This window comes from Scyliorhinus torazame, chromosome 17 (assembly GCF_047496885.1).
Source record: "Scyliorhinus torazame isolate Kashiwa2021f chromosome 17, sScyTor2.1, whole genome shotgun sequence".
NCBI classification, from domain to species: domain Eukaryota; kingdom Metazoa; phylum Chordata; class Chondrichthyes; order Carcharhiniformes; family Scyliorhinidae; genus Scyliorhinus; species Scyliorhinus torazame.
In genome coordinates this window covers 119,681,532-119,698,116 of record NC_092723.1, presented here as the reverse complement: position 1 = coordinate 119,698,116, position 16,585 = coordinate 119,681,532, and the positions used below count along the sequence as shown (strand labels likewise).

Here is a 16,585-nt window from a genome sequence, read left to right as displayed (position 1 = left end):
TCACCCACCTTCACAATGACACTGATGGGGCCAGAAAAAAATATTCCTGGCCTGATGGCTGCAACACTTCTTTGTGCAGTTAGTCCAAGCTTTGTTTCGATCTCTTCTGGTGCGACTGACTTTGCTGGAGTCAGGATCCAGGATTCTGACAGGTGTTCCTCAGAACTTAGTTGTAAGAATATACTGTACAGCAACAGGCCATTTTGTCTAACTAGTCCATCTCCATATTTATGCTTCACTTTCCAGCCTTCCTCACCTAACTTTCTTCAGCATAGCCCTCTATTCCATTTGGTCATCTAGCTTTCCATTAAATAGATCTGAACTATTCGCCTCATCTACTCAGCATGACAGTGAGTGCTACATTATCACCACTCTGGATTATGAAGTTTCTTCTGAATTTGCTATTTGATGTCTTGGTGACAATCTTATATTGATTTCCTCTAATAATAATAACAACCTTTATTGTCACAAGTAGGCTTACATTAACAGTTACTGTGAAAATCTTCTAATCGCCACATTCTGGCACCTGTTCGGGTAGACTGAAGGAGAATTCAGAATGTCCAAATTACCTAAATTACCTAACAGCACGTCTTTCAGAACTTGTGGGAGGAAACCTGAGCACCCGGAGGAAACCCAAGCAGATACGGGGAGAACGTGCAGACTCCGCACAGACAGTGATACAAGCTGGGAATCGAACCTGGAACTCTGGAGCTGTGAAGCAACAGTGCTAACCACTGTGCTACCATGCTGCCCCCACCGTGCTGTGCCATCTCTTCCTCAGCAAAGGGGAACACTGTGTCTCCTCCATATTTAAAGGACCCTATTAGGTCACTCTCAACTTTCTCCTTAGAAGAGAAAAGAGACCAACTTGTTCATTCTTCTGTGATAGGTTTAATGTTGCAGTTCTGGTATCATCCATGTAAATCTTTTCTGCGGCCTCTCCAGTGCCGCTATGCCGTTTTTATATTATGACAACTAAAACTGAACACAGTATGGAAAATGTGGACTCGCCAAGATTTGATGCAGGTTTAGTGCAATCTCTCTACTTTTCAATTTATCCTTCCAGAAATAAACTCTAGTGCTTGTTTTTTTTTTACCTTCTTAATCATCAGCTTTTAGTGATGTGTGTATTTGTATACCCAAGATCACTGTGCTTCTCTACCCCATTTAGATTGACATTTTCCAAAAAAATATGTGGCCTCCTTTCTTTTCTTGCCAAAAAGTAATACCTCATGCTGATCTGCATTGAAATTCATTGCCATTTCATATAATCATAGAATTTACAGTGCAGATAATGAAATGAAAATAAGCATGAGGTGTTATACAAATGTATTGCCACTTCAGTGTTTTCTATCCACAAATTTAGAAATTAAGTCTAAATTATTGGTATAAATCGTGAATAACTATGATCTGAGTGCTGATCCTTGTGGGGCTCCATTTTACACCTTCTTGCCCCTCCACTCTACTTTCTGTCCATCAGCCATGTCCATCCATTCTGTTACTTCTCTTCTGACTCCACAGGCTCTGACTTTATGCATCAAACTGTTTTACTACTACCCCTACTCAACTCACCATAATCCCAAATGGACAACTGTATTCATATCTACAACAAAAGGATAATAGTCCTCAACATTGTTTCAAAGTTTTTAATCATCCCTAAAATGGCAAAACTCCTAGATCTGTCACCCCAGATTGTGAGGTAAACCTGGCATGTTATGATCAGTATGGTGCAGTTAGCATAGTCTAGAGGGTAAAGACACGATGAAGAAAACGTGATTATTTCTTATAATTCGAGTTCCAATGCTCCATTTTGTAATTGTGCCATCTCAGGCTATATACACTGTAGCCACTTTTTGACATCATGGCAGGAGGCCTGTATTGTAACGCTGCTATTCAATTGGTTGGGGGAAATTCAAAGACAATTATTAATTTGGACAGATAAGACAAGCATTTCAAAGGATAATACTAGATAAGCATCTAACTGCAGCACTGTGTGTTTTGTAAAATGATTGTTATAATTTGTGCATACAATTGTTTGTGTACACTTGGTTTGTGCAATAAAATTCTGAAGACGAAATCTATGCAGTCAAAGAGATCTGTTCCAAAATTCTGCTTTCGCTTGCACCGTGTGAATTTCAATCACGTATTTTCCTTTTCTCCAGTACAATACTCCAGACTCTCCTCCCCTCCCTCCAATTTAAAATACATGTTAGGGATTTGTAAATCTTGTTTCTGAGTTCACTGTCTCTATATGATCATTAATTTTACTCTTTTTTTTTTAACTGATTATTTTTTCAAAAGGTGGTTTATCTGTTCTAATATTTGTCTAGAATATTGCAGTTCCAAGCTTTGTTTTCTTATCCAATTCTTGATTTACATCTATTTGCCATTCACACAATTCTATCTCTGAAATAACATGCACTGACGATCAAAGTGAATGTGTTCAGATAAGATTTATCTTGCAGGTGAAGGAAATATGAGTGCCAAAATAAATTGGAAATTGCAGTGTGATCCCAGCCAAATTGTTTCACCAATCGCCCATCTAAGATAATGTGGCTTAAATCAAACTAGTTATTTAAAAAACGTTTGAAAAAAGATTAATATACAGCAGAAATGTTTATGTGACAGGCACTCTTGGATCATTAACCCACAACTATCAAGTTGTGAACTGATTTCTAGTAACCCTTCACTACAGGCTGCTGAATACCTAATTCCAGCAAGACAAATCTGAGTGCAATATTTATATATAGAAGTCATTCATGACAATGTACTGTTCTCTCCCTCAACCTAGCACTTGTATGATGCAAGGAAATGTAATAAATGGAATGTTTCGTGCCACACATGAAATGGTTTGAGCAGTAGTTTAATTTACAGATCGGATAAGTGACACCATAGACAGTGGTTTATTTGAAACATAGGAGGAATGCACAGCCCCTTGAATTTGTGGATTATATAACCTTGTGTTCTGCAGTGCTATCTTTTGCAGTAACCCGCTGCTCCTCATGATTTACTGACTGCAAACATAGAAGTCAGCCACTGTCTCTAACTATCACATTTGAAACTTCTACAGGACCGGGAGCTGTGGGGCACTTGAGTTTTACGGAAATACTTGACACCTCTTTGAAAGTCAGCTGGCAAGAACCGCAGGAGAAGAATGGGATCCTCACAGGTAGCAAAAAATATATTCATGTTTATCTTTTAATGAAAGTGATGTGTTGGGTACTCTGCTACACAGACGAACCATCAGGGTTGCGAATGATACAACTCAGTTTTATTGCTAACATTTATTTACAGTGGTAAACTGGTTACTGAGGTTCGATCATAACCCTAGAATCTGTGGACCTATTCCTAATACTATCTTGTAGTGGCACTCAGCACATGGTGGATGTCTGAGTGGCTTGCTGTTAGCTCTGTGCCCTGAGCTGTCTCCTGCTGGAATGCGCAGGAAGTGTTGTGTTCCCTGATTTGTACTGTGTATGCTCTTGCCTGTGATTGGCTGTGGTGTTTTGTGTGTGTTGATTGGTCCGTTGATCTGTCCATCAGTATGTATGTGCTATAATGTTTACCTGAATATCATGATATCCCCCCTTTTGTACAAGAACATGTGCCTATGTGGTTATAAATAGAGATGTGTACTGAGTGCTGCTGAATATGTGTGTGCAATATCTACAGCATGTACATGGGGCTAAACCATGTACAAGGGGCGATGTCGGGTGCGACATAACAGCGAGGTTGTACCATAAACAAAGAACGGGGAAATGTTGAACGACAAAAATGAACTCCTGTAACGACAAGGAAGAACAGAAACATATTAACACAGTGGTATTATGAGTTCAATGTACAAACAGGCTCATAAGTCCAGTCTAGTAGGTGGGCGACGAATTCGGGTTGACCGCCTCAAGGGTGGGTCTGGATCCACCGGCTGAGGAATGGGCCTGGCCACGGGCGACGACAGAAGGGGCATGGTGGCAGGAAGCTCCACAAAGTCGATATCAGGAACAACAGGAGGGCGCGGTGTCGGTGTAAGTTCCCGTAGCGAGCGTGGAAGTAGGCGAAGAGCCCGGCAATTGCGCCTACGAATGGAGCCATCAGGCATGCGAACCAGAAATGAGCGGGGAGCCACGCGTCGGAGAAGTTCGGCAGGTGCTGACCAGCCACCTTCTGGTAGGTGGATGCGGACGTCGTCTCCAGGCGCCAGGGCGGGAAGATCAGTTGCCCGTGTGTCATATGCTGTTGCATTCTGTGTAGTATCGGAGTTGGTTGTGGGTACCAGAATGGATGGCACAGTGGTCCTGAGGGCGCGACCCATCAACAGCTGGGCTGGGGAGAGGCCAGTGGCTAGTGGGGCCGAGCGATAGGCCAGCAGGGCTAGGCAGAAATCCGATCCGGCAACAGCAGCCTTGCAGAGGAGCCACTTGACGATGTGAATGCCCTTCTCTGCCTTTCCATTGGACTGGGGATGCAGAGGGCTGGACGTCACGTGTGTGAAGCCATACGAAGCAGCAAAGGACGACCATTCCTGGCTGGCGAAACAGGGCCCACTGTCCGACATGACAGTAATTGGAATGCTATGTGGTTATAAGGTGTCTTTGCAGGCCCTTATGACAGCGGACGATGTTAAATCGTGCAGGCGTATGACCTCTGGATAGTTGGAAAAGTAGTCAATGACGATTACATAGTCCCTGCCAAGCGCATGAAAAAGGTCCACACCCACCTTCGCCCAAGGGGACGTCACCAGCTCATGGGCTGAAGCGTCTCAGGATGCTGCGCCGGTTGAAACCTTTGGCAGGTGGGGCAGTTGAGCACCATATTGGCAATGTCATCGCTGATGCCCAGCCAGTATACAGCTTCTCGGGCCCTCCGTCTGCACTGCTCGACCCCCAGATGGCCTTTGTGTAGTTGGTCGAGGACCAGCTTGTGCATGCTGAGCGGAATCACAATCCGGTCCAGCTTTAGAAGGACACCATCAATGACGGCCAAGTCGTCTCGGACATTGTAGAACTGCGGGCACTGCCCTTTGAGCCACCCTCCCGTCATGTGGCGACTCACCCGTTGTAGAAGGGGGTCAGCCGCAGTTTCCCAGCGAATACGGGCCAGACTGGAGTCGCCAGCTGGCAGATTTGCGGATGTGAAGGCCACCTGCGCTTCGACCTGACAGATGAACCCCTCCGAATCGGGCGGTGTGCTCTCTGCTCTGGATAGGGCATCCGCAATGATAAGGTCCTTTCCCGGGGTGTAGACCAGTTGGAAGTTATACCTCCTGAGTTTAAGTAGGATGCGCTGGAGGCGAGGGGTCATCTCGTTCAGGTCCTTATTTATGAGGCGGCCTTTGAGTGGCGCTGGGACCCTGCGAGGTGCGTGAATGACCGGGGTGGCGTCCGGTTTGAGCCGAATTCTGTAGGTGTAGGGCAGTGTTCCCATGCCCTCGAATGCCTCCTGGTTGTGGGCGAGGAGCAATTGGAGCTGTGCCCTGAATTCTACATCCGGGAAGTCAGATGTGCCTTCTGGGGACAGAGCGTGGACTTGTTGGAGAACCGTGCATGCCTGTGCGCCTAGCAGGGAGTCCTTTGATGACTCGACTATCTCGATGGTCAGTCTCAACGGTAAACTGGGGGAGACCATACACGTAGCCATGGAACTTGTCTATTCCGGTCAGCAAACCCAGGCACTCCTTTTCGATCTGCACGTAGCGCTGTTCTGTGGGGGTCATGGCCCGCGAGGCATAGGCGACCGGGGCCCATGACGTAGTGTCATCCCGCTGTAGGAGTACCGCCCCAATGCCGGACTGGCTGGCATCAGTCGAAATTTTAGTGTCACGAGATGTGTCAAAAAACGCTAATACCGGGGCAATGGTGAGCTTAATTTTGAGCTCCTCCCATTCCTTCTGGTGTGTGGGCAGCCACTGGAACTCTGTGGACTTCTTGACGAGGTGGCGCAGAGCCGTCGTGTGGGAGGCAAGGTTGGGAATGAACTTCCCCAGTAAGTTGACCATGCCTAGGAAGCGTAGCACTGCTTTCTTGTCTGCCGGCTGCTGCATGGCTGTAATGGCGCTCACCTTGTCTGCATCCGGACGGACCTCTGACCGGGAAATGTGGTCCCCCAGGAACTTCAGCTCGGTTTGGCGGAAAGAACACTTGGCTCGGTTGAGGCGCAGGCCGTTTTCCCATACGCGCGCAAAGACGCGCTGGAGACGATTGATGTGCTCCTGTGGTGTGGTGGACCAGATGATGACGTCGTCCACGAAGACACGCACCCCTTCGATGCCCTCCTCATCTGCTCCATGATCCTGTGAAAGACCTCGGATGCCGAGATGATGCCAAATGGCATTCTGTTATATCAGAACCTGCCGAAAGGGGTGTTGAAGGTGCACAGCTTTCGGGTGGACTGATCCAGTTGGATCTGCCAAAAACCCTTCGAGGCATCCAGTTTTGTGAAGATTTTAGCCCGGGCCATTTCGCTCGTGATCTCCTCCCGTTTGGGTATGGGGTAGTGTTCCCTCATTATAATGTTGTTGAGGTCTTTTGGATCAATGCAGATCCGGAGCTCGCCGGAGGGCTTCTTTTTTTAAAAAATAATTTTTATTAAAGGTTTTCATAAAATATCAATAACATAATGAGAAAGAAAAAAGAACCCAACAGGGTTAAGTACAAATCACAATCTAAAAAAGCAACCCCCCAAACCCCTCTTCCCTCCCCCCCGTACCTAAATAATAAATTAACACCCCGACTTAACACAGCAGGTGTATACACCCCCTCAGACCCTTCCAGTGTAAATAACATAAACAAAAATAAAGTAAACCCCCACCCCCCCCCCCCCACCCCCCGAGCTGCTGCTGCCATTGACCAATGTCTATCATTCTGCCAGAAAGTCTAAGAACGGTTGCCGCCGCCTAAAGAACCCTTGTACCGACCCTCTCAAGGCGAATTTCACCCTCTCCAATTTAATGAACCCTGCCATATCGCTGATCCAGGATTCCACGCTTGGGGGCCTCGTATCTTTCCACTGAAGGAGAATCCTTCGCCGGGCTACCAGGGACGCAAAGGCCAGAATTCCGGCCTCTTTCGCCTCCTGAACTCCCGGCTCCTCTGCCACCCCAAGTATTGTGAGCCCCCAGCACGGTTTGACCCTGGATCCTACCACCCTCGACACCGTCCTCGCTACGCCCTTCCAAAATTCCTCCAGCGCTGGGCATGCCCAGAACATATGGGTGTGATTTGCTGGGCTCCCTGAGCACCTAACACACCTGTCCTCACCCCCAAAGAACCTGCACATCCTTGTCCCGGTCATGTGTGCCCTGTGCAGCACCTTAAACTGTATGAGGCTGAGCCTCGCGCACGAAGAGGAAGAGTTCACCCTCCCTAGGGCATCTGCCCACGTCCCCTCTTCGATCTCCTCTCCCAACTCCTCCTGCCACTTACCTTTCAACTCCACCACCGAGGTCTCCTCCTCCTCCTGCATCACCTTGTAAGTTTCCGAGATCTTCCCCACTCCCACCCACCCCCCCGGGAGCACTCTGTCCTGTACTGTGTGTGGCAGTCGCCGTGGGAATTCCACCACCTGCCGTCTGGCAAACGCCCTTACCTGTAAGTACCTCAAGGTGTTCCCCGGGGGGAGCCCGTACTTCTCCTCCAGCTCACCCAAGCTCGCGAACTTCCCGTCCACAAACAGGTCCCCCAACTTTCGTATGCCTGCCCTGTGCCACCCCGAAAACCCTCCACCTGTTCTTCCTGGGGCGAACCGGTGGTTCCCCCGTAATGGGGTCCACGCCGAGGCCCTAACTTCCCCCCCCCTATGCCGCCTCCACTGCCCCCAAATTTTGAGGGCCACCACCACCACCGGGCTCGTGGTATACCTCCTTGGAGGGAACGGCAGCGGCGCCGTTGCCAGTGCCCCTAGACTCGTACCCACACAGGACGCCGTCTCCAGCCTCTTCCATGCAGCCCCCTCCCCCACCATCACCCACTTGCGCACCATTGTCGCATTTGCGGCCCAGTAGTACCCACAGAGGTTGGGCAGCGCCAGCCCCCCCCCCCTATCTCTACTCCACTCCAGGAACACCCTTCTCACCCTCGGAGTCCCTCGCGCCCACACAAACCCCATTATACTCCTGTTAACCCGCCTGAAAAAAGCCTTCGGGATAAACACGGGGAGGCACTGGAACAGGAACAAAAACCTTGAGAGCACCGTCATTTTGATTGACTGCACCCTACCCGCCAGGGACAGCGGCAACGCGTCCCACCTCTTGAACTCCTCCTTTTGCTCCACCAGCCTTGTAAAGTTAGGCCTATGCAGGGCCCCCCAGCTCCTGGCCACCTGGCCCCCAAATATCTGAAACTCCTCTCCGCCCTTTTTAGTGGGAGCTCGCCACGAGCAGGGGGGACGGGGACACCCCTGTCTCGTCCCTCGGTGAAACCGAAAGTACTCGGACCTCCTCCTATTTGTGGCCACACTCGCCATCGGGACCTCATACAACAGCCTGACCCACCTGACAAACCCCTCCCCAAACCCGAACCTCTTCATCACCTCCCACAGGTACCCCCACTCTACCCTATCGAAGGCTTTCTCAGCGTCCATCGCCACCACTATCTCCGCCTCCCCCTCCCTCGCCGGCATCATGATAACGTTCAAAAGCCTCCGCACATTCGCGTTCAACTGTCTCCCCTTCGCAAACCCCGTCTGGTCTTCATGGATGATCTGCGGCACACAATCCTCAATCCTCGTGGCTAAGACCTTCGCCAGCACCTTGGCATCTATATTTAGCAAGGAAATCGGTCTATAAGACCCACATTGCAGGGGATCCTTGTCCCGCTTCAGGATCAAGGAGATCAGTGCCCGGGACATCGTCGGGGGTAAAGCCCCCCCCTCCCTTGCCTCATTAAAGGTCCTAACTAACAGCGGGCCCAACAGGTCCATATATTTTTTATAGAACTCGACCGGGAAACCGTCCGGCCCCGGTGCCTTCCCCGCCTGCATGCTTCCTATCCCTTTGATCAGCTCCTCCAGCCCAATCAGGGCCCCCAGTCCCCCCACCAGTCCCTCTTCCACCTTTGGAAACCTCAATTGGTCCAGGAAACAGCCCATCCCTCCCTCCTCCAGTGGGGGCTCGGATCGGTACAATTCCTCGTAGAAGTCCCTGAAGACCCCATTGATGCCAACCCCACTCCGCACCACGCTCCCTCCCCTGTCCTTAACTTCCCCGATCTCCCTAACTGCGTCCCGCTTCCGAAGCTGATGCGCCAACATCCGGCTTGCCTTTACCCCATACTCGTAGACCGCCCCCTGGGCCTTCCTCCACTGCACCTCCGCCTTCCTGGTGGTCACCAGGTCGAATTCGGCCTGGAGGCTGCACCTCTTCCTCAACAATCCTTCCTCAGGTTCTTCCGCATACCTCCTGTATACCCACACCATCTCCCCCACCAGCCTCTCCCTCTCCCCCCGCTCCCTCCGCTCCTTGTGGGCCCCGATGTAGATCAACTCTCCCCCCACCACCGCCTTCAGTGCCTCCCATACCATCCCCACTCGGACCTCCCCGTTATCGTTGGTCTCCAAGTACCTCTCTATACTTCCTCGGACCCGCTCGCTCACCTCCTCGTCCGCCAACAGCCCCACCTCCAAGCGCCACAGCGGGCGCTGGTCCCTCTCCTCCCCCATCTCCAAGTCCATCCAATGCGGGGCGTGGTCCGAAATGGCTAGTGCCGAATACTCGGTATCCTCTACTCTCGCTATCAGCGCCCTACTCAAAATGAAAAAGTCGATTCGAGAATAAGCCTTATGGACATGTGAGAAGAATGAAAATTCCCTAGCCCCCGGTCTTGCAAATCTCCAAGGGTCCACCCCTCCCATTTGGTCCATGAATCCCCACTCGCTCCAGCTCCTCCATGATCTTAGCAGCAGCAACTCGATTCCCCCCCCACCCACCCCCCCACCCCCCACCTCCCCTCGGCTAGGACCCATCCTAGCTGGTTTACTCCCCCCATTGCACTTCCGCAAGTCAGCTGACTCCTGCTGACCCCGGCCACTCCCGCCTCCCATTCGACTCCTCCCATTGTGTGGCACCCCCTCCTCTCCCGCTCCCCATTCACAGGCTCTCCCCCTCCATTCTAAGCGCAGGAAACAATCCTCGCTTCCCCGCCCCCCCCCTCAGTCTTCGGCGGGGGAAAGAAATCCCGCGCTCTCCACCTACCAGGCCCCGCCACCAACCAAAACAGTGCCCAACCCGCCCCATCCACCCTCCCCAACCCGAAAGAGAAAAACACAGAGAAAAAGAAGCCCAAAACAATGCAAAGGCCCCCCCCCCCGAACTATAAATAGGCATAACATATCCACCGCAGTCCCCAGTCGCCCATCCCTGACCCTCAGTCTGTGTCCAGCTTCTCGGCCTGAACAAAGGCCCATGCCTCCTCCGGAGACTCAAAATAATGGTCCCGGTCGTTGTAGGTAACCCATAATCGCGCCGGCTGCAACATGCCAAACTTCACCCCCTTCCTGTGCAGCACCGCCTTCGCTCGATTGTACCCGGCCCTCTTCCTCGCCACCTCCGCACTCCAGTCCTGATATATCCGAACCTCCGCGTTCTCCCACCTGCTGCTCCTCTCCTTCTTGGCCCACCTGAGCACACACTCCCGATCGACGAACCGATGGAACCGCACCAGCACCGCCCGCGGAGGCTCGTTAGCCTTGGGCCTCCTCGCCAACACTCTATGGGCCCCTTCCAGCTCCAGGGGCCCCTGGAAGGACCCCGCTCCCATCAGCGAGTTTAACATGGTGACCACATAGGCCCCCACGTCCGGCCCCTACAGCCCCTCCGGGAGGCCCAGAATCCGCAGATTCTTCCGCCTCGACCGATTCTCCATCTCCTCGAACCGCTCCTGCCATTTCTTGTGGAGCGCCTCGTGCGCCTCCACCTTTACCGCCAGGACTAAGATCTCGTCCTCATTGTCAGAGGTCTTTTGTTGAGCCTCTCGGATCGCCACCCCCTGGGCCGTCTGTGTCTCCAGCAGCTTATCAGTAGAAGCCTTCATCGGCTCTAGCAGGTCCTTTTTAATCTCTCTGAGGCAGCGCTGGATACCCTCCTGTTGCTCCTCCGCCCACTGCCTCCACGCTGCCTGGTCTCCGCCCGCCGCCATTTTGTCCTTCTTCCCTCCCTTCTTCTGGTCCACCACCACCATTTTTTGTCACCCCGCTCCTCGTTAAAGCCATATACTGACGGGGAACTATTATTAACTCCTTCCCACACCGGGAAACGTCGAAAAAGTGCCCTTGGGGGCCCTGAAAAGAGCCCAAAAGTCTCGAGAGGGAATCCTTTTGGCAGTGTTCGCTTCACCAATCTGTCCTAAAATGTCTGTGGAAACTCCTGAAAAAGGTCTAAGTGTCCGTTCCAGACGGGAGCTGCCGAATGCGTGACCTACTCCTCCATGGCCGCCACGGGAAGCCTCGTCCCCGCTTCTTCAGTGGCCCTGGTGAGATCTTTTCACAGTTGTTCCCTCTGCTGTTAGAATTCACTTTTGATAAAGGTCCTCCGGTCAGTTTGCAGCTTTAAGCTTGCCCTTCCCCCGCGTGCATGCTGGAAGGGGCCCTGTTTATCCTGTTGCTGCCAAATCTTTTACTGTTTCTGCCGGATTTGGTAGCCAAAAGACATAACATTCCTGGGGGACACTGTCAGGGGAATGCTGCAGTCTTCTTGCCACACCGGGAAATGTCAAACAAATGCCGTGGGGGCCCTGTAAAAGAGCCCAAAAGTCCGTTCCAAGCGGGAGCTACCGAATTTGCGACCTAGCTCTGCATAGCCGCACCCGGAAGTCCGCCGGAGGGCTTCTTAACACACACTGACCCATGGCGTGGGCTCCTTGACCCGGGATAGCACCCCCTGGCCCTAGAGATCCTGCAGCTGCTGCTTGAGGCGGTTCTTTGAGTGGCGCTGGGACCCTGCGAGGTGCGTGAATGACCGGGGTGGCGTCCGGTTTGAGCCGAATTCTGTAGGTGTAGGGCAGTGTTCTCATGCCCTCGAATGCCTCCTGGTTGTGAGCGAGGAGCGATTGGAGCTGTGCCCTGAATTCTGCATCCGGGAAGTCAGATGTGCCTTCTGGAGACAGAGCGTGGACTCGTTGCACGAGGTGGAGAACCTTGCATGCCTGTGCGCCTAGAAGGGAGTCCGTTGATGACCCGACTATCTTGAATGAGAGTGTGGCCGTGTGTGTGTGTTGTGTGTCACCTGGAGCTGGCAGGATCCCATAGCCGGGATAACGTTCCCATTGTAATCGACCATCTTGCAACAGGATAGCCGAATTGGTGGTCTGACCTCCATGGCGTAGAAGGCTGACCATGCTATGAGGTTGGCGGAGGCGCCAGTGTCCAGACGGAATGTTATCGGTGATCGGTTGACTGTTAGGGTGGCACACCATTCATCACCCGGATTGACAGTGTTCACTTGCAACGGCTGGTGGGTCCTGGCTGGAGACATCAGGTTCCCATCAATGACTGCAACACAGAAGGCGTCCCGGTCACCTGTGTCACTGGTCTGGCTATCGTCTGGGCACGACTCGTAGTAAGGAGGCTGAATGGTCCGCACGTCCCTGCGAGGTTGTCGGAATTAGGGAACATTGGCAGGTTGAGCTGCTCGACAGCAGGCAGTGTAGTGGCCCACCTTGCCACAGCGGAGGCATTGTCGGGTTCTTGCGGGACATTGCCGCTTTAAATGTGCGGCTCCGCAGTTGCCGCACGTCGTGACGTCATGGCGTTCGTTGCGCCACCGCGCATGCGCAGTTCGTCTTGCGTCGAGCGCGCCTGCGCATCACGTCCCTCTGTGTTGAGGTCGTTTTTGGCACGCACAAACGCACGAGGCCTCGAAAAGCGCGCAAAATAGCCGCCCTCGTCCGGGCCGCGGGCCGGGTGGAACTCGATCGCCTGGACCCGTTCGGCCTCGTAGGATGCCTGCCTCGCCGATTCGGCCGCCTGAAATTGGGAGTAGCGGCAAGTTGCGTTTTCATGCAGGACACAGGCTTCGATTGCGGAGGCTAGGGTGAGGCCTTTTATTTTTAAGAGCTGCTGGCGTAGGGTGTCCGAGGTGACCCCAAAAACGATCTGGTCCCGAGTCATGGAATCGGAGGTGGTGTCGTAACCGCAGGACTGCGCGAGGATACGGAGGTGTGTAAGGAAGGATTGAAAGGGTTCATCCTTACCCTGCAAGCGCTGCTGGAAGAGATACCTCTCGAAACTCTCGTTGACCTCGATCTTGAAGTGTTGGTCGAGTTTGAGAAGGACCGTCTTGTACTTGGTCTTGTCCTCACCTTCTGCGAACACCAGGGAGTTGTAGACATGGATGGTGTGTTGACCTGCCGTGGAGAGGAGGATGGCGATCTTTCTGGTGTCCGAAGCGCGCTCCTTTTCGTTGGCTTCCAGGAAGAGCTGGAAGCGCTGTTTGAACAGCTTCCAATTAACGCCGAGGTTTCCAGCGACTTGTAGCGGCTGCGGTGTGCTGACGGCGTCCATGGCGCAGGATGGCAGATTCCGGAGGATCCGGAGGTAGGTCCCACAGATACTCCTGGTACTATGATGTGTTGGGTACTCTGCTACACAGATGAACCAACACGGTTGCGAATGGTACAACTCAGTTTTATTACTAATATTTATTTACAGTGGTAAACTGGTTACTGAGGTTCGATCATAACCCTAGAATCTGTGGACATATTCCTAATACTATCTTGTAGTGGCACTCAGCACATGGTGGATGTCTGAGTGGCTTGCTATGAGCTCTGCGCCCTGAGCTGTCTCCTGCTGGAATCCTCAGGAAATGGCGTGTTCCCTGTTTTGTACTGTGTATGCTCTTGCCTGTGATTGGCTGTGGTGTTTTGTGTGTGTTGATTGGTCCGTTGATCTGTCCATCAGTATGTATGTGCTATGATGTTTACCTGAATATCATGACAGAAAGGAGGAACGGGTAGATTATTCAAAGCACTTTTTGTTGTACCCGTATCTATCAAATTATCTGATTATAAGCACTCTGTTTAGTTTAATTCTATTAATTACAGAATTAGTTTTCTAATTAGTTAAACTCTATTAATTACAGAATTAATAAATTGTCAGCAACTACAGTGTTCAAGCATATTTTGCACTTTAAATTGACTTAGACCAGTAACCAGGCTAAGAGTACATGGAATGTCGCATTCAAAAAATATAAAGACCGTGTGCATGTATGGTACCTTTCACGATTCTCGGTAGTCTCAAAGCACTTTACAACAATCAAATAAATTTGAGGTGTGGTCACTAGGAAACGCAAAAGCTAATTGACGCACAGCAAACTCCTACAGACAGTAATATGATAATATATAATTGGTTTAGATATATAATTGGTTTATTGAAAAGTCATGGAGCCATGTGCAGAATTGTGATGTTCAGACAAATAAAACAAGTAATCACAATTAGTAACAGTTACAGGCAATCTTAAAAATTATGCAGAAAATATTAAACAGATTGCACAATTACTAACATTTCAGTATGCAGATAATTGCAATATAATGCAAAATGCAGATCTCCTTACTTTACAGAGTAACAATGAAAGGTCCATTGCACTCTGCATTTTGTATTCACGCCCATAGATTGTAAATTGACATATTGAGAATTTGATTAATTCAGTCACTTCCAAGCTACTTATGAGTTTTATGAAGCAGGGGATTGGGCTGTTTAGTAGGCTATTCGGTTTGTGTCTTATTTGTGAAATGGTGTATTTTCTCCTTAATTCAATCACTCATTTACTTTTGGGTGTTTGTGGCAAGAGATAGTCGCATTGCGAAGTGGGATTCAAGTGTTTTTTAGCAAAATCCAGGTGGAGATTTTTCTGTCATTCAGCAAGGGAACACATATTCATTTTTTGATTGTCAGAAAGCTTTAGTACGCGTTCCCTGGGATCAGTTTGAGTGGTTGTTTCTGAATGGTTTGAAGCATGTTCACATGCTCTTTGGTAAGTCCAACTTTTCAAACCGGTGCTGCATATTTGACAATGGGTCTTGTGTAACTATTAAACACAGAGTCAGACAGCTTGAGATATATTGTGATGCTTGAGAATACGTAGTTTGTGAAGTCTTCCATTTGCTCTCTTAATCATTTCAGGCACTTGGTAATCCCACTCGAGATCCCTTTGATTGCAGGTTCCGAACAGTTTAATACATGCTTGCTGCATAATCTCAGCATCATCTAAGTTGTTGAGGGGGCGACAGAATCAGGCAGGTTGCCCGTGTAACACGATTCCAAAGCACTGCACTTCTGAAGGTTCAGCCTTATGTAAATGGGCAGTAATGAATCATTCAACAAAGTAATCGCCTCTCTCATGTGAGATACATCGCCTTGATTACTCCAAGAGGGTCAGGTCATCCACATATAGCGAATTAATACATGCATTGTTTATATGATGACTAAAAATGTAATAGGGCCTAATCTGGTTCCTTGTGGAACCCCAGCATGTAGTGTTATCCATATGGAAGTATTCAATTTGTTCTGAACACATTGTTGGCTATTGCTTAGAAAGTCCGAGATCTAGTGTACACATGATCGGCTTACTCCTAATTGAACCACACATCATGGTTCACCTTGGTGTTGCCAGGTTTTCTGCCTCCTCAATACTACTGGATCGGGGCTCACTCCTATTGGTTCCTGGATCATGGTATCAATCTCCTTTTATATTGCCAAACCTAAGATTCTTCCTTTAAATGCGCTGAGATCAAGTTGTCGTCTGTCAATTCTACCATATTCCAAGATACCTTCTCCCAGAGCCTGCTGTTATTTTGCCAAGATCCGTGACCATTTTCAACTTCTGCTGAATTAAACAGTCCGTCTTCCAATCCATTGCATTTTCCACCCATTTAATTTGTATTCTTGGCTTTATAAAAGAGGTAAGTGATAAAAGTCGGTGTACACAGATAAAGAACAAATGGTGCTCAAGGTTCATTCTAGCAGAAACAAAAGTTGATGCTTTTTTAAAAAGAAGCATGTTAAACAGTGTAATTTTTCTGTATAAAAAGGGAGAGAACTTTGAACAATAAGTTTTCCCTTTACTCCTTCCTTGCTCTCTAACAATCAGGAACATTGTATATTTGGCATGCGAGAAGGTTTGATAGGGTTGAAGTTCTTTCTAGCATGCTGTGGCTACGTATCTATCAGACTCGATCACTACCATCATTGCAAGATGGCCTGTCAGAAATATACTGTGAGTAAACAAATCCTCCCAGCAACTGAATGAGGTCAGCTATTGCAGCTGCTCTGCAATCTTCAATAGATTTTCCAATGGATGGAATTACATTAAAATCTCTTGAGCCCATGACCATACAAGCATATTTATATGCATTTGTGCATGTATATGCTTGGAACAATTCATCAGTTACTACTTAATCATTCACAATGTAGCTTGTCGAGTGCTCTGGATTTAATTGTTAACAATGTGCTGTTTTTCCTTTGTTTTGTTTTCTTAGACTTGATTTAAAGGGCAAGGGATTTTTCATTTCCTGGCCTTGACTCGTTCTTGCACTCATGCAGAATTGCTGGAAAAAAATATACATTTATGACCTTGATTAATGTATTAGTAATTGCATTCACT

The 16,585-nt window shown here is 49.6% G+C and overlaps 1 protein-coding gene across 2 annotated transcripts in view; it reads left to right on the top strand.

Moving 5' to 3' along the window:
* Nucleotides 1-16,585, top strand: part of LOC140394110 (protein sidekick-1-like) — a 360,429-nt gene that overhangs the window by 72,045 nt on the left and 271,799 nt on the right. For both annotated transcript variants that reach the window (XM_072480961.1, XM_072480960.1), the window contains exon 7: nt 3,071-3,169. In XM_072480961.1, coding sequence (XP_072337062.1) covers nt 3,071-3,169 — 99 coding nt within the window. The remainder of the gene's footprint in view (nt 1-3,070; nt 3,170-16,585) is intronic.